General features: G+C 47.6%; 2 protein-coding genes across 2 annotated transcripts; one reads left to right on the top strand and one right to left on the bottom strand.

The window, feature by feature from the left end:
- Positions 1 to 4,429: 4,429 nt before the first annotated feature.
- On the top strand, positions 4,430 to 15,069 carry DHCR24 (24-dehydrocholesterol reductase). The gene is made up of 9 exons (XM_052802545.1): positions 4,430 to 4,728; positions 6,047 to 6,202; positions 6,617 to 6,722; positions 7,005 to 7,123; positions 7,214 to 7,477; positions 8,219 to 8,362; positions 9,316 to 9,513; positions 10,269 to 10,447; positions 12,752 to 15,069. Exons 1-9 carry the CDS (start codon positions 4,498 to 4,500, stop codon positions 12,903 to 12,905), a joined length of 1,551 nt encoding a protein of 516 aa, XP_052658505.1. The 5' UTR covers positions 4,430 to 4,497; the 3' UTR covers positions 12,906 to 15,069.
- A 1,382-nt stretch (positions 15,070 to 16,451) lies between these two features.
- Positions 16,452 to 23,738, bottom strand: LEXM (lymphocyte expansion molecule). The gene is made up of 12 exons (XM_052800377.1): positions 23,727 to 23,738; positions 23,251 to 23,355; positions 23,036 to 23,152; positions 22,702 to 22,839; positions 22,489 to 22,606; positions 22,253 to 22,281; positions 21,976 to 22,140; positions 21,657 to 21,785; positions 20,868 to 20,900; positions 18,068 to 18,198; positions 16,869 to 16,960; positions 16,452 to 16,558 (listed from the first exon to the last, which is right to left on the bottom strand). The coding sequence occupies exons 1-12, from the start codon at positions 23,736 to 23,738 to the stop codon at positions 16,452 to 16,454; spliced, it is 1,176 nt and encodes a 391-aa protein (XP_052656337.1).
- Between the last annotated feature and the right edge of the window lie 130 nt (positions 23,739 to 23,868).

The following is a 23,868-nucleotide window of genomic DNA, read 5'->3' as shown; positions in this document are numbered from 1 at the left end:
TGCCTCCTGACGCAGTGCACGGCCACCGAAGGATGGCACCCATTCTGCCATCGTTCATATTCCAGATTTCACTTCACACCCTACATCTGCTTCTTCCCAAGACGATGACTGGGGTCCCACCAGCCATCTACAATAACTCATTGCTGGAGGAGTGGGACCACGCAACACAGCCAGTATGCAAGCACATAGGCTACAGCCCAGGCATCCTTGGTTCCTTGTCTTGCCTTGCAGCACCAGTTATTCCTTCTCCTGGTGAAGCCCTTCCCAGCGCAAACAGCGTGACTGCAGCCTTGAGAGGACAAGGGGAAGGCAAGGAAGAAAGAGCAAAGTCACCCTGAGGACTAGGTGTGCTGAGCATGCTGGGCTACAGCTACCTGGAGACCCTTCCCCATCACAAATCCTTCCACATTAGATTAGGTCCGCCTACACCTAAAATAGCCTAATCATCCTAAAGATCCTGGTCTAAGCCTTCTTCAGATGGTCTTTCACTTTCCCTGAGAGTTACCTGGCAGTTTCTAAAGTAACTATAATCCCACTGTCCCTTTTTGATCGATTTCCCAGCAGCCACCACAGCTACAGCTGTTGTACTAAACCCTCTGCCCTCCTCCTCCTCAAGTCGTCATGCATCTCTACTCCCTCACATGAAATATTTGTGAAACCTGAGAAGCGGGTCCTAGATAATGGATATTCTATTGATAAATACCTTTCAAAAAACACCATCTAGAAGCCAGGCAATTGAGCAACATAAGGTAAACCACATTCTTCCCATACACCCTCTAAAGAGAAGGTTTTCTAAGGTACAGCATGCAGGTTTCATGAATCAAGCATCAGTATAAATGTCTCTGCTGTCTTTTGAAATCTCCTGGACCTTGCAAATGTGCATCCAGGCGGTGAAAGGTCACACGGAGCCACGCCAGTTCCTAAGCCCCTGCTCCAGACAGGTAGGACCCTCACACCAGCTATCTTCCATTTAGATTTACACTATCAAAAGGGTTAAGCAGTGTTTGGCCACCCTTCCCCACATTCCTTGGAAACACATCCCAATCCCAGCACACGGCTGTCAGGCGTTAGGTGGGGTATGTGCTTCTCCTGCCCGGTACAGCCCTGCTTTGCCTCAGAAAACCACAGAGCACTCCCCAGACCAGTCTTGCTGTGCCACAGAGTGACTTTTTTTTCCAGAGGTAATAGGTACATATGTGTCATCCCTCTGGAAAATTCTGGCAGTTGTTCTGACATCATCAGTCCATAAAGCAGCTGATAATATTCCCCTGTATTTTCCCCCTTAAAGCCCTCAAGCTGAAATTTGACATTTTTCTTCAATTACTGGATGTACGAAAGCTCTCAAGATTTGTTCAGCCCATATCCAGAACAACACATGTCAACCTGCCAGCGTCCCACAGAAAGCCCTACTCCAGCCTACCTTCCCCAACAGGCTTTTCCTTCAAGGCGACCGAATATACTTTGGTTTTCTCAGTAGAGGGAGCTTCTCACACAGCAGTTGGAACACCACCTCCCTCAAACCCTCTGAAACCCCGTCCCATTTCTGACAGGACAAGCTCTGTGCCAAACAAACGTGCAGGAAACTTGAAGGTAGGCGATTAGGGAAATGTACTCCTAACCCCTAGTAACCGTAGACTGGTTTCTTTATTAAGAAGGCTTGCAGCCTTCCCAAAATTCTTGATTAGTTTTCATAACTATTACTATTAAAATGCCTGTCCGTTTGACGTCCTGGTACCACTCAACAGCAGCTCTGTGGCAGTCAGTACCAGGGCTATGAGAGCTTGCATGAAAAAAAGGGCTTTCTAATGCGTTTCAATGCCTTTCTTTGGTTCCACTGAATGCCTCTTGATACTTTTCTTAAGGAGACAGAAGTTTTCAGCCTACTTTTGTCTGCAGCTCGAATGCTCAGTACTTTATTATCATGTCCCTTTTAGCTGTCTCCTTAGACAAACAGCTGCAACTTTTCATTCTTTCTTTGTCCAAAAGCCTTTGCATAGTTATTATCAAGTCCTGCTTGGTAATGAACAGAGTCCTGCACAGTATCGGCAGGGTGACCTGTGATGGGCTCTCACCAAGGAGATGGGTGGCTCCTGCATGGTCAATGAGAGGCCTCTGCTCTGCTCCCTGCATCCCACCTACACAAGCATGTGTGGGGTGAACTCTACGAGAGAGCTGCTCCAGGCAGAAAAAAAATTGATTTGAAAACCAGTTCAATTCTTCAGTCAGATCAGTTCCCCGACCTGTTTTACTGAGTGACAGCAGAAGCATTTGTACTGCACAGTGTGCCCAGAACAGCATGAGTGGGCGGATGGGATGGCAGGAGCAGGAGGGAGGAGAGGAAGGGAAGAGGACTGCTTTTTTAAGAAGCACTAACAGCTTAAACACACTTAAAATGATAATTTAATTGAAGAGACCGGGGATTTTAGTCTTACAAAGATACCAAGGGAATCTTAGCTTTTCAAACCAGATTTGCAGGTGATGTTTTCCTAAGCCTACACAGATTGTTGGATGATGTTTTGCTCACACCTAAAATAACTAAAATTGAAAACCATCAGGTTTTAAAACAGCTATCTCCCCTTTCCTCATCCCCTTCTGATTCCTGTATTTTCTATGCTTGGCATTGCTAGGTACACAGGCGATTTCACCACAATTTTAATGGTGATTCACTCCTCTTTTAAAAAGCACAGTTTCACATAGCAATTTTTGAGCTCACCTGCTCCCTTCTTGCTGCCTAGGGCCTTACAAAAACAAGAGCAGAACATGGAAAACATTATAAACACTTTTCAATGGGTCTTCATAAAAACAATTTCGAAACAGTATTTACACTAAGATATAAATATCCCCTTATGAATAAATGATGCTGTTACCCAATAAGCCCTGCACTTGATCCCACTCAGATCAAGAATAATTATTTAGCTCCTTCAGAGAGGTTAAAACAACCTCTTTTAGGGCATGGGAAACTTCTTTTCTGTGTATAATTTCAGTCAGCAGACAAATTGGTAAATAAAATCAGACCACATCAACTCAGATGTAAGAAGGAAAAGAGCTAGTGGGCAGACTAGGCACAAGTGCAATGAATGTAATTGGGCCATGAATAAATTTAGGCTGGAAATCAGGAAACCATTTCCAAATATCAGAGCTGTGAAGTTTCAGACCAGTCTTTTGATAAAAGCGGTGGGACAAAGAATGAACAGGGTTCAAAACAAAGCCTCCGAGTTGTCTGAAGGAGACTACAAGGTGTGGCTGCTTGCCATAGCTGAGCTCTGAACCTTGATGCAGCGATCGCTCCCAGTCTGGTGCTCCCAAGTATCTCCTGTGGCAGCTAAAGGCAAAGGTGACTATTTGTCCTGCTGACAAAAGAGGAAGAGGCACCATCCGACATGTTAGTATGCTACATCACCATGGTAGCACCCTCAGGACACACCTTGGCACCATGTTCCTCTCTGAACCCAGCGGTTCCCCGGCAGGGTGTCTCTGCCACTCCGGGGTCCCTGACAGCACCGCGCTGCGTCAGCATCTCCTGGGGCGGTCACTGCCTGCGGGGCACCTCTGCCACTGCCCTCTCAAACAGCACAATCTTGAGGGACATAGCAGGTTTTAGCTTAAAAAAGGCACCTTATTTTCCTCACGGACTTTGCATATCTTCCCTCCCGCTGTTACGTTGTAGAGGAATTTTCTGCCAGGGTTTTAGAGAGCAAGCCATGTTTTGGAGGGGGACATCTCCCTTCATCCTTCTAGAAAGCGGACCGCACGGGCACTTTCGACTTCCTGTGGGAGACACCTGCATTGCCAGGTTCGCTGGTACCTAAAACACCACCATGAGGGTGCCCAAGAGGGGCACGCAGAGGTGTTTGGCTCCTGCCCCCCAGCCCAAAGGCAGCAGGGTGACCGCCTTGCCCGAAGGACACTGGCCACAACAGCACCTCCACCACAGAGCTGCCAAGGGCCTGATCCCCAGCCTCACACCTCCCTCAGCCCTGACTGGGCGGGAAGTCCTCTGCCTCAGGCCCTGTCCCCTGCCCCACACCCCCCCTCCGCCCCTGCCTCACGCCCTGTCCCCCGCCTCACGACCCGTCCCCAGCCCTGGCCGGGGCTCCGACCCTGCCCCGGGCCCCCCACCAGCCCTGGCCGGGGCTCCGACCCTGCCCCGGGCCCCCCACCAGCCCCGGCCGGGGCTCCCCCCGGCCCCGCCGCCGCCCCACGGGGCGAGGTGCAGCCCACGCCGGGGCAGCGGGCGCGGGCGGGGGCCGGCGGCCGAGGCGATGAGGGGAGAACGGGGCCCGCCGCGCGCAGCCAATCGGCGGGCTCAGCGCCTGGTCCGATCTCCCCGGAGCTCTCTCATTGGCCTCTCCCCTCCCCTCGCCTCACGGCGGAGGCCGGCAAGGGCCAATGGGACGCGGGGGGGGCGGGAGGCGGGGCGGGGCTGGGCGGCGAGCGCGCGAGCGGTATGGAGGGGTCCCGGCGGCCGTGAGGGAGCGCGTGCGGGCGGCGGTCGCCATGTCGCCGGTGTGGTCGCTGGGCGCGGGGCTGCTGCTGCTGCTGCTGTGGGTGAGGCACCGGGGGCTGGAGGCCGTGCTGGTGCACCACCGCTGGGTCTTCGTCTGCCTCTTCCTCCTGCCGCTCTCCATCCTCTTCGACGTCTACTACCAGCTGCGCGCCTGGGCCGTCTGGCGCCTCCACAGCGCCCCGCGGCAGCACGCCCAGCGCGTCCGCCACATCCAGGCGCAGGTGAGACCCGGCCGGACCCCCGCACCCCCCGCCCCGGGCCGGGGGAGAGCTCGTCCCCCGTCCCGCTCCTTGCCAGCCTGCCTCCCCGCTGCGGTGTGCACCGGCGCTGGACGGGGCCTGGCGGCCAGCCCCCCCCCCCCCCCGCCTCCCCCGGCGCCTCTCCCGGAGCCGGGGCAAAATCCAGCCTCGAATCGGGTTGCGGCAGCCGGAGCGGGAAAAAGGAAGCGACTAAGAGCCAGCGGGTGTTTCTGCTCCTGTGGGTTTTGGTTTTTTTTTTTCCCCCGTCTGAAACTTCTCGCGAAGTTGCGGCGTCAACAGCTGGCAAGTCCAGATGCGGCCGTCCGGCCGCTGTCATTGTAACATCCTTAGAGACGTGCTGTGAATTTCTCTGTACCCTCACACGGCTCAGGCACGTACGTGTGTGCGCGGGTGTAACGTGAAAATGTTAATCTTTGAATGGTTGGCTTAATACCGTGCTTTAATACCACTTACATCCAGCTTCTCGGCATTGTTGGTTCCAAGAGATGATTGAAGGGGAGCTGAAACTTTTCTTCCACTCTGAAATGCAGATTTCTTTAATGTTTCTGTGCTGTCTAATATTTATGATAATTCTGTCACGTCTACTTCTGTTCTCTTCCTTGCCTGTCATGTTCATTGCAGCTCAGACGGGTATTAATGTGCACGGAGTTATTCTTTGAGGGTTTGGGGTTGGGTTTTTTATCACCAGCTGTAGCAGCAGTCGAGCTTTGAAGAAAATGCTACAATTGATGTTTTTTCCCCAAATGTTAACCACTGTGGCTTTGCAAAATTCGTGGATCATGTGTATGGCTTACACATTTTCCCTCCCAACTTTTCTGTCTTTGCTTGTTCATTTTCGGGCTCAGACCATTTTTTGGTGTGTTTAGGAGGAGGCATTGTTTCATTAAACTTCACAGAACTGACATTATTTATGACAGTGATAATACCTCCCTTTGAGTATAGGTTTTCCTGTGGATTTTTAAAACTTCCATTCTAGTTTTCTGAATCCCATCTCCAAAAAAACCCCAAAGCTACGGGGTATTAGAAATGCTTCCTCTACATAGACCCCTCTAGTCATATTTTATTTAGAAGTTCAGAGGTCTGCAGAGAGACTTCCAAAGCGTCGCTACTCAACATAGAGACATCCAGACTTCGTTACTTGCAGGTAACATGCGTGTAGATGAGTAACAACATTTCTGAACGCTTTTTCACAGTGAGGGAAAAATGTTTCTGGTATACATTATTGACAATATAAGGCGTGTATGCCTTACAGCATCAGTTCAGTTGTTACCTCTTGCAGGTTCGGGAATGGAAAAATGAAGGCAGCAAAAGATACATGTGCACTGGCCGGCCTGGCTGGTTGACTGTATCGCTTCGTGTTGGGAAGTATAAGAAGACTCATAAGAACATCATGATAAACCTAATGGATATTCTGGAAGTGGACAAGGGAAGACAGGTAACAAATTCATCACAAAGCTTTTTTACCGTATTTGTAGCTGAAGACGAGATTAGATTCCATAAAGAACAAAGGATTTTTGTAGCAGTAGACCCACCAAATTTCAGGTTTTACAATGTGAGCTTGGATCATTCTATCCAAAAAAACCAGCATATGGAATTGCTTAGCTTTTATGTGCTGAAGTCTAAAAGACCAGATTGATTTATGGTTTTGGGGACTGAGCAACAAGATGTTGAGGCAGAGGAGGAATCACTAAACAGTTTCAACTATTTTTAGTAGTGCTCTTAGGAAAGTAAGTCTTTGAATTCTGATAACAGATGGAAGTACAATCCAGTTAGCCGTATTTTGTCATCGTTAATGCTGAACACTTAATTTACACTTGTTGGGGGGAATTGGGTTTTTTTTGCTTTTTAGGTTGTTCGTGTGGAACCTTTGGTAACCATGGGCCAGTTGACTGCACACCTGAATCCCATGGGCTGGACTATTCCTGTGGTACCAGAGCTTGATGATCTTACAGTAGGTAAGGGTCATTGTGGTGACAAGAGACTCACTGATTTTGCTGCATTTTCATTAGCTTTTTATACAGTAACATGTTGCATTATTTTAAAGGTTATGGAAATACTCTGTTGTACCTTATGTTCTATTGTGGTATTTATGTTATAAGCACTTCCTTTTTTTTTTTTTTTTTTTTTAAATAGTCTTAAAAGTCATGCCCAGAGCTTAAAAGTGAGGTTTTCTTCTCATAAACCACCTCCATTTTGGAGTGTGTCTCATCTGATTTGTTATGTGCTCTCTTGTTAAGGTGGCCTGATCATGGGAACTGGCATTGAGTCTTCATCCCATATCTATGGACTTTTTCAACACACCTGTGTGGCCTATGAACTTGTTCTTGCTGATGGAAGCCTTGTGAGATGTTCACCAGTAAGACAAAATGTTATTTTGCTATCATTTACAATGTGGTTGACAGTTATCGGTATGGATATATGATTTAGTATGACATACTTTTTGCAGACTGAAAATTCAGACCTATTTTATGCAGTGCCTTGGTCTTGTGGTACTCTGGGTTTCCTGGTTGCAGCAGAAATAAAAATGATTCCTGCCAAGAAATATGTCAAAATACATTATGAGCCTGTGAGAGGACTGCAGAAGATTTGTGAAAAGTTCGCTGAAGAATCTAAGAAAAAGGAGAATAGTTTTGTGGAAGGACTTGTGTATTCTTTGGAAGAAGCAGTCATCATGACAGGAGTCTTGACTGATGAAGCTGAGCAAAGCAAGGTAACTAAAGGGAAGTTACTCACAAAGAAAAAAAAATGCCCCCAAAGTTTAACTGAAGCTGTACAATATGCCAGTGTAAAGCCAGAATCATTATAAGATTGGAACAATCTCTTAACATGGGATTAAAAGTTAGATCTGTCCATCAGAATATCTTAAATTACAGCTCTTTGCTACTACAACAGAGCTTGTACTCGAAATCTCTTCAATTGATAAGAAATGACCCACTGATTTCATTATTCTAGCAAATAATTTTGTCTACAGCCTTTTCATTGCAGTACCTAAGGAGGAAGCTTTTCGCAGCAAGCTTTTAATACAGTTAATGTTGGTAAAACACATCAGGGACATTTACAGGAGGGACATGCTAACTGTTCACTGCAGCCCTCAACCCAAATGTTTCTCCTCTGCCGTAATGAGACTTTGGATTAATGATGGGTTGAGAGATCAGTATTTTAGGTATCCATTTCTGTCACATTCATGGTCTCTTAATCAGCTTGTAACAGGCAAGCCTTAGCAAGCCTGATTTAAATTAAACCTTAATGGCAAGAAAGGTAAGAAGGAGCCATGCATGTGGAGAAGTGAAGGCTCCCTAAATCTCTTGTGACAGTCTCATTCAAACTGTCACAGAGGGTATAACATTGATTCTTCACTGTAACGGAATTTGGGGACATACTTAATGTTGTCTAGTAAGGTGTAACTGTTACCTGTGTTGGTGTTTGCTAATGAACGCGTGTTTTCTTGTAGATAAACAGAATTGGCAACTACTACAAGCCGTGGTTCTTTAAGCATGTGGAGAAGTATTTGAAAGCTGACAGGACTGGAGTAGAATACATTCCCTCAAGACATTATTACCATAGACATACACGCAGTATCTTCTGGGAGCTCCAAGTAAGACCAGTTCCAAAACTAAATAATAACATCTGCAGGAAGGTACTCTAGTCTTTCGCGGTGTAGGTACAATGTACCTTGTTCCCCTTGGCCACACTTCTGTCTTTCGTGGCAGAGAAAAACAGTGAAGTTTATGGCAAATTTAAAAGTCCTGCGTTTGGGCAAAATAAATCTAAAGGCACTTCGTTATATATAAGGTGTTATAACCTCCTAATTTCCATTTTAGTGCTTTTCTGAATTTAGACCTTAAGTACGTATTTCAGTGGTAAGCTTTTATAGCTACTAAGTGATTTCCAAAGGCAGACAGTGGAAAAAACATGAACGTGAAATTATGGCTGAAAATTTGCCCTGCCTAAAATCAGGACACTAATTATACAGTAAGGTCATTAATTTGAATTTCATAAAGTATACGTTGTGATGTACATTTACGCAAAACTTTATTTGGCATTCTGAAATACTCCCATTGTGACATTTGGAATCTCTGGCGTGAGATACTGGATCCTTTCAGCTCCCGGAGACTTTAAACAGGAGTTGGCTGTGCAGGAAGTACTTAAAAATTTACAGCTTTACAATTTTTTTAAGACCTGATCTTGTATGTGTTTATTCTTGCAAGAGTTGTGTAAGTTTGGCTTCTTATGTGCTCCTTCCTTAGCTGTTTTAAGATAATAGCCTACTGTTCTCTGAACTTCATTCTCTGAACGTATTTGGAGCTGAGTGTGTTGTGATTCATATGACTGAAAATCAATCATTGTAACTAGAGGAGGCTTAGGGCAAGGCTGTGTAGCTAAGTTCAGTACAGGCCTCTCTTACTTGTTCGTATTTGTATTATAGTAGTTTAGCAAAAGTAACATTTATTGAAAATCTGGCTTAATATTGCTCTGAGGATTCGGAAGTATTGTCTTTTGGTTCACTTACACGTTCTTAAGTCAAACTTTTTTCTTTCTTCTTTAAAGGATATCATTCCTTTTGGCAATAACCCCATTTTCCGTTACCTGTTTGGCTGGATGGTTCCTCCGAAAATCTCTTTGTTAAAACTCACCCAAGGAGAAGCTATTCGAAAGCTGTACGAGCAACACCACGTTGTACAGGACATGTTGGTGCCAATGAAGAGCCTTGAGAAATCTATCCAAACCTTCCATGCTGACCTTAATGTAAGATCACGTGTTTTTAAAATGTAGTGAATCTTGGACTGTGTGTAATAAGAGCTGTGACTGTTGGTCTCAAGGCGTAATTTGTGTAAAAGGTCATTATCGTATCCTGGGTAGTACTGTGCTTTGTGAGTCTATGATGCAAGGTGGCAGGAGAAATCAACACAGCTTTCTCAAAAAAGAATAAAAACATGAGATTCAAATGTTAGTAGAAGGCAAATATTTCTAAAAGGTTTCATCACTTAATAAAACTTGAACTGATTTTTCTTTCACCTGAAATCTCTGGTGGTCTCACTAAACCCCAACTGTGGGAATTAATTTCCCTTTCTTGCTTTTATTTCTGAATTTATTTTGGTTACTATAAAAAGTACAAACTTGGAAATTTCAGTTTTGGACTGACCTGGAAAAGAAAACTCTTCATTCTCTTTTTACTCAGAAAGTGTATTCAGTTGTTGCTTTGGGATCAGGGATTTTTTTTTTTTTTTTTTATTTTAATTTCAAATATTTAAGGGGGAGGAGATGTAATTCTAGGAGGACATTGCACATATTCTGAGCATCTCGATCTATTTGTGTTATCGTCATTAGAAAGTGGAGCTAAGAACCACAGCAAGAGAACTGGAAAGGAATAGCTGTGTAAGTTTCGATCCCAAATTGGGAAGAAGTCCTCTTAACTCTTCATTTTGTTACCTTTACTAGGAGATAGCTTAAAGGATTGTTTTGTTAAAAGTAAGTGATAAAGTGTTTTCTTACCTCTGCAGGTGTACCCTCTTTGGTTATGTCCTTTCATATTGCCCAATAATCCTGGTATGGTCCACCCAAAAGGGGATGAAACAGAGCTCTACGTGGATATAGGAGCTTATGGAGAGCCCAAAAGGAAACAATTTGAGGCCAGGGCTTCAATGAGGCAAATGGAGAAGTTTGTAAGAAGCGTGCATGGGTAAGGATCCCACTCCTTAGAATAGTAATAATGCCATATAATTTATATTGCCATGTGGTTTAATCACAGTTATTTAATCCTATGGCACTTTAATATTGCAATCATTTAACAACCACAATAATTGGAAACTGATTTTAATTAATTAATTCTGATATTATGATTTTTAAATATGATTTTACTTCCATCATTTGATTGCAAAACCAAACAAATGAGCACACTGGCTGAAGTTCTTGCAACGTATTTGGGAGCTGGCTAGCTTCAGGTCGCCCGTGCATTCTTTCAGCTCCAGGCTGCTGTAGGAGTAGAGTCCCTGCTGCAACAAAATACATCCATGCAACCAGGTGCAGAAAGACCTCAGCAGGTCTGTGCTGACTGTACATAAACAAGTTGCTGTCCAGAAGTGGCGTTAGCGTGCGTCAGTGACCGCTCTTACCAAGGCTGGCTTAGCCCAGCCCTCGGGAAGGCAGCCGCTGAGCTTGCATACTGGAGCTGACTTGTTTCAGGTCGTTTCAGAGCTGTTGGCCGCAGTCCTTCCAGGAATCCCACAGGCTGTTAAAGTTTGGACAGCTTCCCTGCCTGCCCTTGGGACCGTTCTGCTCCCTGCAGTCCTTGCAGCGTCATGCTGCAGCTCTGCCCCGTCCTTGCGCTGGTGTGTCGTTGCACAGGGAGGCCAGCCTTGACTCTTCCCTGCAGTCCCTGTGCGGTGGTGGGAGTCTTTCCTCCCTCATAACTTGTACTTCCATAGCTTCCTTTTCCCTGCCCCAACTGTTATTACCTAGGACCGCAGTAGGCGTGAGATATGTGCCCACCATCTGTCATAGACTCATGCCAGCCTAATTTGCTGTAGTAGTGTCAGTGGAGAAGCAGTTACAGGCTTGTTTCTCAGGAACAAAACAACAACTACACAGTATTTTTACACCATCAGTACAATTTATCCACATTTCTATTTTGACCTACTTCTCAGTCTAACAGTGATTATATCCCGTGTGGCTGAGTAACAGTGGTGAGTCTGCTTCAAGATGATTTGGAGAGTGTAAATGACTTTTAGCTGCAATAAGTGATCTGCCAGAGAACAAAGCAACTGAAAGTTAATTTTAAGCTTTTTTTAATTAACTTGAAATTAAGCTTTTAATTTAAAGCTCTTTACTAACAAAGTTTTGTCTATTCTCTACCTGTCACTGGGAAACGAACAATGGATAAATGCTTAATCTTACAGTTTCGTAATCACACACAACAATAGAGCTTTTATGTAATAGTTTGTGTTTTACTGCTGTACTCTGATGCTAGCTGCACTTTAGAGCGCACAGTATGAAAGTAAGGAAGAGTCCACAGCTACATAAGGATTCCATTTATTTTTGTAAATGGACCTTTGTTGCACTGTGCTTCATTTACACTATAAATTTATCTTCTCGGCCTGGTCTGATTTGGCAGGCTTTTGCCTTCCCAGTTATATTCTCAATGTCCAGTTCAAAGAAACCTTAAAAAGCCAAAGAATGTATTGCTACATCTGCCTTGAATGCATTTGGTAACGCAGGCTAATACAAGACGCCATGACTGTACCTCCATGGATCATAAGAAAGCATGCAGAAAAAATACTTCCTTTTTTTTGAAGCTGGAATTAAAAGGTTTTGAATGGGAGAAAAAGGAAAGGAGGCTTTCAAAAGCAGTTAGAAAAGTATTTGTCAGGGAGAATTTAGGTTATGTGTGGTTTTCAGTGCAAGGGGCCAGACTCTTGATTTGGGGGAACTTTTGAAGTTCTCTCTAGACTTGTGTTCCTGTGAACACAGGTTGCTAGAATACAAGTTGCCAGAAGATCTGACTGCAGATGGTTAGGATGCCTAAACGTGAACCACTGTTTTATAGACATTTTTTAGTCCTTCTCCTTTTCTCTTTGAAGTAGCAAAACTAATGAAAGTATGAATGCATTGACGGCTAAAGAAGTGTTCTGAACCGTATTTTAAAAGCAACAGTTATTTCAATCGCTTTCTTTTCCCATCTTCCCCTTCACCAAAACGACTGTGGCGGTAGTCTGCTGTTTTCACCATTACATGTTATTTCCTCCTGGAAAAGAGATCATGGTAATGTTAAATCCACAAAATAGAATTGGCTGAGTGTCCCAGTGTAATCCATGTGAGCAATTATATCTGCTTGTTTTTAAAAAGCATTTTTGATGGGTTTTTTTGTTTCATATTTGCTATTCATAGCTTGCCCTGAAGGTTTTTTTTAATAATCTATTTCAAGTCTTGTGGCACAATTAATATTGAATCTCTGTCTCTCTATTTTTTTTATTTTTCCCCTCTCCAGTTTCCAGATGCTGTATGCAGATTGCTATATGACACGTGAGGAGTTCTGGGATATGTTTGATGGTTCGTTATACCACAAGCTGAGGGAGCAAATGAATTGCAAGGATGCCTTTCCAGAAGTGTATGACAAAATCTGCAAAGCTGCAAGGCACTGAGCCTGGATGATCTAATCAAGCAATCAGGGAAAAATGAATTTACCTATAGTTAGTCAGTATATCCTTTAAAAAAAAAGCTTTATTGCTCTCCAAATAAGCTCATTCTTGTTGATGTTTAAAGGTATGAATTCCTGCTTTATGAGTTTATGTTTAGTATTTCTTCATATGTTTTAAAACCAATTTTCCAAACTCAAAGTGATTGTTTTTAAGAAATCTTAAGTGCTAGCCTTTGTATCTAATGTAGTGACATAGGTGAATTCACCTATTTCCAAGCATAAGAAAAATAATTGGAAAGGATGAAGACACTGGAGTTACACCAGCTGTATACTATAGCTATATTTAACATTACTTTTGAAAATGGTAGGGAGGGCTCAGAAATAGGTGCCAAAGCTGAACGCATTGTCAAATTAATCATGATGTTAAAAACATTTGCCTCCAGTTGGTAACCTGTAGGACAGCTTAGCGATGGTACCATAATCTTCCGGCTGTACAGCGCTGCATGATGTTGTGTGGTACCATACTGCTTGGGTTGTACCGTACTATAATCTCAGCAGAGCAGTTAAACTCCCTAACAGTGGCCTCAGTTTCAAAACTGAGCATTGAGGTGTGAAGAAAATGCTTTTTACTTGTGCCTATCAGATTTGTACTGATTTTGATTATAAAGTGTAAGTGGATGTAGGTTTTAGGTATTTTGTAATTGGCTAACAGTGCATTGGTTTTTTGCCCCAAAATATCAATGTTCTGGCTTCATAGACTACTGAAAAAATTGCTGCTATTTCATATAGCCAAGTTTTAATTTCAGTTTTTACTTGTTGTGGGTCAGTTTATTTGGATTTTTTTGGTTTTGTTTTGGGGCTTTTTTTGGCGGGGGTTTTGGTTGTTGCTTAATTTTAGTGCCTTATAAATACGCAGTTGGAGGAAGACGTGGGTTATTTTCAGACCGTTCTGTTCTGGCCGGTAGGAAACGGAAGTCAAGGCTTTATTTACACGAGGTTTGTTAGAGCAAGTGGCTCTGGATAAGAAGAACTCTTGTTGTGAATCTTGATACACGCAGGCTTTGGTTCTGACTCGAGTGACATTTTCACTTTTCGTTTTAGCTGGATTAGGTTGATAGGCTTTGTAAAAGGATTGTTTCAGTCACCTGGAGAGGAAATCAACAGCAAGTACTGTTCAGTTCCCCTTCTGCTGCTCACTGGTGAAAACAGCACAGTCACGTGCTTCGTACAGTGTAGCGTAGAAGTGTGGAAATGTTTTGACCCCATAGCCAGAAACACGGTTCCGAACCAAGCCCGTGTCTTGTCCAAGCAGTACTCTAAATTGTTACTTGAAACGTTAGTGAGCTCGAGGGAAAAGAAAGTAATTTTCTTGAGGCTTGCATAGGGGGTAACATGAAGAACTTTTTAAACAGTTACCAGTGGGAGGCGTTGTCATTTTTATGAGTGCTAAACCAATGATTTTATTTATTGATAGATGGATGTTTATGGTCCAGATGAAACCAATGATAAAGCAGTAACAAGAATAAGCTTGGCCTGTTACTCAGTGATGCATGCTGGGCAAGCTGTGTGCAAATAAGGTACCCCTTAAAATCCCCCGCAGGGGACTGGTAGCAGGGGCAGCCTGCCAAGGGGAGACGCAGCCAATGCAGAGGGCCTGCAGTGCTGCCCAAGCCACGGAGCCGGACAGGAGGTGGAGCTGTGTCAGTGATCCAGGAGCATCTGCTACGCCGTTCCAGGCTTCGGGGTACGCAGGAAGGCAAACGCTGGTTCTCGGGGTGTAACCTGCCCTCCTGCCCCTGTGAGGGAAGCGGCACGAGAGCCGTTTCCTTGTCCCTGGCGCAAAGCTATGATTTAGCCCAGTGCTTGTAAGATAACCTGCACAGAGCAAGAATGGCTTGGGTTAGCTTTTAAGGGGCAATGTTAAAACGGCTAGAGGATGTGCAAATGCTTTTACTTAGGCTGTGTTTCTCTCACTTCTATACTGATGATCTTTAGGTATGCACTGTATTTGTTTTTTCACTTCTTAATTTATTGGCAAACTTTGTATGTCGTGATTGGGTACTGTAACTGTATCAGTCACACACATGCACATGCATAATTGCTGTTGCTCTTAATTTTTGGTTGTACGGGCTGTTTAAAATAAAGATCTAGCCAGCATACTGTTCAAAGTGGTGTCTTTTAATGAATGATTATTTACTTTTCAACCGTTCTGCTTATCATTTCTCATGCTTATTGTATTGCTACAAATGGTCAGCGATTACTGAGAAAAGCTGCTGCCCAGGTAAGAGACCAGAGGCATTGTGAGGCTGCTCGGAGATGAGGACCCTAGTGCTGCAAGCAGCTTTGAAGGAATGTCTTTGAAGACTGCAAGTCTACTCTTATCTCTGGCCCAAGACACACCTGTACAAAACAAACACCTTATAGCTGAGCCTTAACCCTTCCCTTATGCCCCACTAACTCCGCATTGCCTCATGATGCCAATTATCCTGATTTCCCCCACCTCATTCTTTTCCCATGACATTTTGTCCAAGGAGGACAAAAGCCCATTTTGGATTTAGGTGCTACAGCTGTTGACATGGATAGCTACTTCATTCTTCTCACTTCACACTAATGAAACTAATCCCTGGTTCGAATGATCAGCCGCAGAAGCAAGGGTGAAGATTCAGTGCCCTCTTCAGCCTGAGGAGTTTCACATCCACATCTTTGGTTTCCTTGAAAAAATGCTTTCACAGCAGCTCCGTAGGCTTAGTCAGAGGCATTCCTGCCCCTCCCTTGGTCACAGCTGGTGCATCCTCTCCCAATGCTCTCTTCCCAGAGAGAAGCTCCCAGGCTTTCTCCTGAAATCCAGGCTGCCAAATGCCTCAGCCCCACTGAAACCGCAGTTCAGGTGCCAAAGCCCTGCATTCCTTTAATCACATTCTGTGGTGGCCCTGACTTACGCTGCATTTCACGATCCTCTCTTGTTATCCCAGCAGCGTCTCTGCACCCTGCACTCGCCCACATCACTGCTCAGGCATTTTTCCTTCAGAGACCTTCCTCCTTTGCTTGCCTCTCTAGAACAATAATCGTTACGTCCTTAAATCACTGCAGTTTTACCTGTGTTCAATTATCTCCCCCACCAAAGGATAATTGCAGATTAATTAGCATACCTAATCAGCCTCAACTAACATGTAATTACACCTAGATTTAATTATTCCAGTCTGGTCTAAACCATAGTGTGAGACTTCATAAAGGTTAACTCCTAAGCGAACCACCCTACTCCCAGTACATTTTTACAGCCATCCTTTGTTACCACTGACACAGCTCTCCGTTTCACTTTGCCCATTGCCTCTAGGTTTTAATATCCTACAAAATTTGAAATGATGACGCTAAATTCACCCTAATTCCCTCCAGCTGCTTATAAACATTTGCATTGTTAATTCAAGCGAAGCCGTACATTACAGCTTGCGATGAAGATCCTTGCGTGCAGCTACTTTAAAGATGCCGCAGGACAGGTACGTAGGCAATTACTGAAGGCCTAACTACTCTGCTTTGCTGTAGTAGTGCTTTCTCAGACCCAGCTCTCCACTGAGTTGTACTGGTCGACCTGGGGGTATTCAGCTGTGGTAACACCACCATGCTCATAACAGGTACGTGCAACTTCTTTAGGTAGCGTTGCTTGAAAGGAAGTGTTCAATATTGAATGAGCTGTGCGTGCCAGCAGACCTTCCTTCGGAGGACACGCCGTATCTGGCATCCTCTTCTCAAGTGTGTCACTTCTATAAAGCCCAAGGTGGAAACACTGAATTACTCCACAGAAAAGTTAATTGTCTAAGGAAAAGTGTTTTATTACCACAGAACAAGACAAGTCGTCTCCTGTCTCTTAACTTGCACGCCAGCATGCTGTAAGTATTTTCATCTACCCCATCTCATCCGCTGGCGTGTCTGCCATTTATTCACTGATTTGGGCTTTCCAGCACCATCTTACGTTTGGAAAACATTTCTTCAGAGGTATCTGGACAGCGTGAAGCAGAAATCGTATCACTCCAGGTTTTTTTAGCAACAGGCTTGAGCCGCTCACTGTGGAAAGAGGATGCAATTCCGTGGGCTCAAATTATCGGTTGGATTAATCTCATTAGTCTTAACGAGCACAGAGGTGAACAGAGCTCTTAAAAGCTGGCTATTCCCTTAAAAGCACAGCTTTAACTTGAAAAGTGATTTTGGAGCTAGTGCTATTTGATCAGAGAGATGCGTTTGAATTCCAAGTCCTGCTCACTGTTCAGATTTTTTTTATTCCTACTGGAACTGCAAGATTAACAAAGCTGGGAAATATTGAAAGCTAGATTTCATTATGCTTTCTCCATCATAGGATAGCTAACTTCTGGCTGCCCCGCTGAAAGCTGCCGAGTTATATTCAGCCAAGACAGATTTCTAACTACTCTCTGGAGATCAAGAAAGACCTTTGCAGAGCTGTCAGCCCATAGTGCCGCCGCAGCAGTTTGCTAATCTTGGCCACAAGCAAAGGTGAGAGCGGAGGGCTATCCTGAGGTCTCTCATTAGTATAGTTCCTAACTGCTTCAGAGGGTTTTCATGCTAGCAATTTCAAAGCCCTTTGTGGTAAAAGTGAGCCTTGTTATCTTCCTTCCTCAGATGGGTAAACCAAGGCACAGCCTGAGAAGGTGATTTTTGTTCAGGGCCGTTGAGCCCTGTGCCGGCACTGGGAATGAGTCCAGACAGCCTGATTATCCATCCACCTCCCAGTTGCTTCCCAGGCTGCCTCCTCGAACTCGGTGGAAACTACTTGCCTACACCTCCGCTGCAGCCAAATTGCATTTCACAAGATACACCACCGCCCACCTCGGTGGTGGCACCATGAAGTGCCTCAAGAGCCAGCAGTTCTTTAACCCTCCCACTACCCCTACGCCGTGGGGAAGCACAAAAGTCTCCTCGCTTTCCTGGGAGGGGAGAGGTGCAGCAATACCAACCTCCCTGTCCACAGAGGGAACCTGCGGTGGGGCTGGTGAGCGTTTCTCAGTCCCGATCCAGTGCTTTAACTACACGATCATCCCATCTCACATCAGTTGTAGTGGCAGTTAACGTGCACGCAGTCTCCCCGGAGCTGCTCAAGATGATTTTGCTGTAAGCCAGTGTGAAACCACTTACAGCCCCCTTGTCTGTCAGACTTACAGCAAGTAGGCATCCTGCTTCAAGTTGCTCAGGTACCGCTGCGCGTCACACCGGTACAGGGACTGGTATTTCATCTTCTGAGGGTATTTTTCATGCTCGGTGATGTCGTAGCGACCAACACCTACAGGGTTCTGGAAGGACAAGGTCTCATGTGCTTCCCCATCCAGAGGCAGCACGGGGGATGTGAGTGGGGCAAAACCAGGTACTGCCTTCATGTGGCCAGGCCTTCAGTTGCAAAAAATCATAGAATCGTTTAGGTTGGAAAAGACCTTTAAGATCATCAAGTCCAACCATTAACCTAGCACTGCCAAGTCCACCAGTAACCCATGTCCCTAAGCACCACATCTACACGTCTTTTAAACACCTCCAGGGATGGTGACTCAACCACTTCCCTGGGCAGCCTGTTCCAATGCTTGATAACCCTTTTGGTGAAGAAATTTTTCCTAATATCCAAGCTAAATCTCCCCTGCTGCAACTTGAGGCCATTTCCTCTTGTCCTATTGCTTGTTATTTGAGAGAAGAGACCAACATCCACCTCGCTACAACCTCCTTTCAGGTAGGACAAGGTCTCCCCGCAGCCTCCTTTTCTCCAGACTAAGCAACCCCAGTTCCCTCAGCCGCTCCTCATAAGGCTTGTGGTCTAGACCCTTCACCAGATTCATTGCCCTTCCTTGGACACACTCCAGCACCAAAATGTCTTTCTTGTAGTGAGGGGCCCAAAACTGAACACAGTATTTGAGGTGCGGCCTCACCAGCGCACTCGATCCCCTCGTCCAGATCATTGATAAAGACATTAAACAGAACTGGCCCCAGTACCGAGCCCTGGGGAACACCACTTGTGACCGGCCGCCAACTGGATTTAACTCCGTTCACCACAATTCCTTGGGCCCGGCCGTCCAGCCAGTTTTTTTACCCAGCAAAGCATATGCTCATCCAAGCCATGAGCAGCCAGTTTGTCCAGGAGAATGCTGTGGGAAGCGGTGTCAAAGGCTTTACTAAAGTCTAGGTAACAACATCCGCAGCCTTTCCCTCATCCACTAAGCAGCTCACCTGGCCATAGAAGGAGATCAGGTTGGTCAAGCAGGACCTGCCTTTCACAAACCCATGCTGGCTGGGCCTGATCCCCTGGTTGTCCTGTACGTGCTGTGTGATGGTACTCAAGATGATCTGCTCTACAACCTTCCCCGGCACCAGGGTCAGACTGACAGGCCTGTAGTTCCCCAGATCCTCCTTCCAGCCCTTCTTGTAGATGGGCGTCACATTTGCTAATTTCCACTCAACTGGGACCTCCCCAGTTAGCCAGGACTGCTGATAAATGATGGAAAGCTGCCTGGAGAGCACTTCCACCAGCTCCCTCAGCACCCTTGGGTGGATCGCATCCAGCCCCATAGACCTGTGTGTATCTAAGTGGTGTAGCAGGTCGCTAACCATTTCCCCTTGGATTATGGGGGCTTCATTCTGCTCCCCACCCCTGTCTTCCAGCTCAGGGGGCTGGGTACCCCAAGAACAACTCCTCTTACTATTAAAGGCTGAGGCAAAGAAGGCATTAAGTACCTCAGCCTTTTCCTCATCCTTTGTCACTGTGTTTCCCCCCGCATCCAATAAAGGACGGAGATTCTCCTTAGCCCTCCTTTTGTTGCTAATGTATTTATAGAAACATTTTTATTGTCTTTTACAGCAGTAGCCAGATTAAGTTCTAGTTGGACTTTGGCCCTTCTAATTTCCTCCCTGCATAACCTCACGACATCCTTGTAGCAATCCTGAGCTGCCTGTCCTTCTTCCAAAGGTCATAAACTCTCCTTTTTTTCCTGAGTTCCAGCCAAAGCTCTCTGTTCAGCCAGGCCGGTCTTCTTCCCTGCTGGCTCGTCTTTCAGCACATGGGGCCGGCCTGCTCCTGAGCCTTTAAGATGTCCTTCTTGAAGAATGTTGAGCCTTCCTGGACTCCTTTGCCCTTCAGGACTGCCTCCCAAGGGACTTGGTCAACCAGGCTCCTAAACAGGCCAACATCTGCCCTTTGGAAGTCCAAGGTGGCAGTTCTGCTGACTCACCTCCTTACTTCCCCAAAAATCGAAAACTATCATTTGGTGATCGCTATGCCCAAGACAGCCTCCAGCCATCACATCACCCACAAGTGTTTCTCTGTTCATGAACACCAGGTCCAGCGGGGCACCTTCCCTAGCTGGCTCGCTGACCGGCTATGTCAGGAAGTTATCTTCCACATGTTCCAGGAACCTCCGCGACTGTTTCCTCTCTGCTGTATTATATTTCCAGCAGACATCTGGTAAATTGAAGTCCCCCACAAGAACAAGGGCTAGCAATTGTGAGTGCAGAGGGAGCTGGTAGAAATGCTCACCAAGCCACTTTCCATCATTTATCAGCAGTCCTGGCTAACCGGGGAGGTCCCAGTTGTTACCCTGTTACCCTTTCTCATCACAGTGGTCCACAAAGAAGTCGATTAGGTCTGCGGGCGCGAGCACGCTCACCAGTCGCCTACTGCTAGCTGTAGTGAAGGGCTGCCGTGTCACAACCTTCCCCCTGAAATGTCATCTGTCGAGTTCCCCAGCAATTACGAAGATATCTTCATCCTTGACCTCTTTCAAGTTACCTGTTCCCCACTCAGCTGGATAAAGGCGAGAAGCCGCGTGGAAGCCTGCTCCTCATCCCTGGCCAAGGTGGACTGTTTTGGACTAAAGCTTTCCTTGTCTGCTTTGAGCCCTTTAGGCTTTGTTCTGGTTCTCTGTGGGGAAGCTGTCAAGATGAATACAGCTCCAGGAACGGGCACTAAGAGAAAGGCTCCCACCTGCACTGGCTCTGCAACGTGCTGCTGATGCTGCTGGAGGAAAAACCGACTTTCAAGCAGCAGAATATGGCTTTCTGGGAAGGATACAAGAAGCTCCTGGCACCTAAAAGGACTCAAACCCAGCTGCCCTCATCTATGAAGTGCATCTGCTCACTTGCAGCTGATGCAGAGCAAAACTAATGGGAAGGGTTGTCTGAGCATCCCTTGAAAAGGGCAAAGGCTCGGGGCTGCAGGCAGAGATAACGTGGTCGCTGCTGAGCTCCTGCCCCTCTGCTCAGCGCCAGCCAAGCTCACCTGCCTACGGGCAGCACGTGCTAAGCGGTGGGTGCTCAGCGTGCTGCTGTACACAGCGGAACCTTTCCCTTGATCTGGCAGGACAAGGGGCCATGGGCCTTTATTCACCATATATTCTTTAGCAACCTGTTCTGGGCAAGAAGGGCAGCACCCAGAGAGGGACTCATCTCCTCTCTAAAGGATGGGTATCTGGCCAAGTTGCCCAGGTTTCACTGATAATCAACAGGGAGAGAAAAACAACTCCTGAGGTCAGTCTGCCCTTCTATCACAGCCAGCCACCTGATGCGGGACTTCTGCTGGGCTGCTGCTCCGTTCAGAGGACGCACCTAACGTTTAGCTGGCTGAAGCTGGTGAGGAGTGCCCACCCTTACTTTGGCTCAAAGGAGTTTCATCCTCCCCCAGGGATGCTGGTAATGGATTGGGGATGGGCACGGAGGAGGCTCAGAGCCTGACCGTTCCTGCACCCTTCTCTCACTGCCATGTCTGTTCACTCACCTCACTCCCAGTAAAGAGGCGGTAGGACTTTCTGTCGAATCTCTTGGCAGATGACCAGAATGGGGGTTGGCTTGAGTACACTGATCTCTCAATGGGCTTTGGGTTGTAGGAGCCCGGCCCCACCGCATACTGCTCAGAAGGAAACCTGTTACGCTTCAGTTTGCTCGGAAAAAGAGCTGCACGATGTCAGAGAGCCACCCATCCATCCATCCATCCATCCATCCCCCCAGGGCCTAATGCATCCCCACCCCGGGCACCCCCTGCACCACCGCAGATACCGATAACACCAGCCGGTGCCGATGTTCGTGCTCCCACTGACCGCCTCCCTCGGGCACTGGCTGAGTGTGGCCCAGAAGATCCTCTCCGTGGGGCAGCCCGGGTTCCTCGGCAGGGTGCTGAAGCAGCCTTTCTTCTTGTTCTCCTTCAACGTCAGCTCGTCCAGGAAACCCTTGACAGTGCCAGTGCTCAGCTCGGTGCCTCTCCTCTGCCGGGACAAGGGAGCGGCGCGAGAGGCTCAGCTGCCGGTGGTCTCTCGTGCCGCCCCATCCCTCCCGTGCCATGAGAGCTCAGCCCCGCCACTGCTCACGGGCACCAGCCCGCTCTCCTGCATGCTGCCTGCAGCCCGCTCGCTCCCAAAACGCTGCTGCGCGGGCATATTTTTCCAGCATCCGAGGGAAGTCAAAGAGCAATATCCAAGTGGGACAGATGCTGGTGTAAGGCAGCTCTCCATCCTTATAGCAATGGGCTGGCAACGCCACGGCTCGATGAGAAACCCTGTCCGGTTGTGGGACCCCGGGGCAACGCACCTCCAAGGCGTGATGACCACCACGGCCGAGCTTCGACCTGTCTCCCGAGAAGGGCTGGCAGGGGCCGAGGCCGCCCGCCCGCCGCCGCAGCCCCTCATCGATGCTGCTCCGCAGGCGGTAGGTGCCAGGTCCGGGGCCGCTGCCCTGCAGGTACGGGGGGAAAGGCGGCAGGGGCCGCGCTCAGCGGTGGGAGAGGGCCACCCCACCGGCGTGTCCCCAGGGCAAGGGGCAGGACTTGCCACGGCTGCCAGCGGGGCACACTTCGCCGTCCTGCTGTCCATCAGCCCTCGCGTGCTGGCGGAACGCTCGTCCCTCTCCTCGAGGCAGGCGCAGGGGTTGCCCCGGGGTCCGTACGTGCCGGGGCCGGGGAAGCAGTCCTGCGGGAGAGGTGGGGTGGTCGTGGGCAGCTTCAGCGAGGGGGACAGTCCCCAGCCCAGCAGGAGGAGATGGCACCCACGGTAGCTCCTAACTCTTCCAAAGGGCTCGTTCTCCGGAGACATCAGCCCGAAGCCAAGTCCCGCAGCCGGCGGGCACCGTTCCCCAGCATCTCCCCCGTGTCAGGGTGTGACGTACCCTGTGGGCATCTCTGAACCGCTGCTCCCTGGTGTCGCAGATTCCCCGGAGACTGGAGGGCCGCGTCTCCTGCAGAAAGTCCCTGATGTTGTACGTTCCTGGGCCCAGCCTTTCCTGCTGCAGGAGGAGAGCGGAGAGGGCAAGGACAGGGCTGGGCTGCGCTGCCGATGGCCCCCGGCAAATGTGTACGGAGGGCGGACAAACCCAGCTCTTACCTGGCGTTTGCGCCTCTTCATTATCTCCTTGAACTGGAAATGGGGCAGCTGAGTAAGCCGGGAGCCCTTCTCTGCTCCGGCCCAGCCAAAGGCTGATGCTTTTCCCTACAACGCAGAGCCAGAGCACTGCCGTCAGCAACGCCGGGACCAGAGCACGAGCCGTGGCTCTGCAGCCGGGTGAAGAGAGGTGATTAGGGGAGATGGACACAGGGATCTGCACAGAGCACTCTCCATGCTGTGTTTGCTGAGCATCGGGAAGGCGTCAGCAAGCTCCAGCATGAGCAGCCCACGTCCCACGCTTCCACCCTGGGGCGCACCCAGCCTGATGCTGAGTGTCCCGGACCATCGTCTGCAAAAAAGTCCCCATGCAAGAAGCTGCTTCCCAGCAGGCACAGGCAATTTGGGAGGTTAGGAGGGCTACACTGGTAAGTCCGGCTCCCCACACACATCCAGGCAAGCCTGGCTGGTGGCCTCACCTGGCTGCCCATGTCCCCAGAGAGTGCCTGCAGCCCCACGCTGGCGGATCTGGTCCCTGGGGGCTGCGGAGAGGGTGGCAGCCCTTGCCATGGCAGCCGTCACCGTGGCACCCAGCAGCCTGGTTCCCCAGGGAACGTCCCA

This window comes from Harpia harpyja, chromosome 11, assembly GCF_026419915.1.
Source record: "Harpia harpyja isolate bHarHar1 chromosome 11, bHarHar1 primary haplotype, whole genome shotgun sequence".
Classification (NCBI taxonomy): domain Eukaryota; kingdom Metazoa; phylum Chordata; class Aves; order Accipitriformes; family Accipitridae; genus Harpia; species Harpia harpyja.
This window is presented reverse-complemented; position numbering and strand designations above follow the sequence as displayed.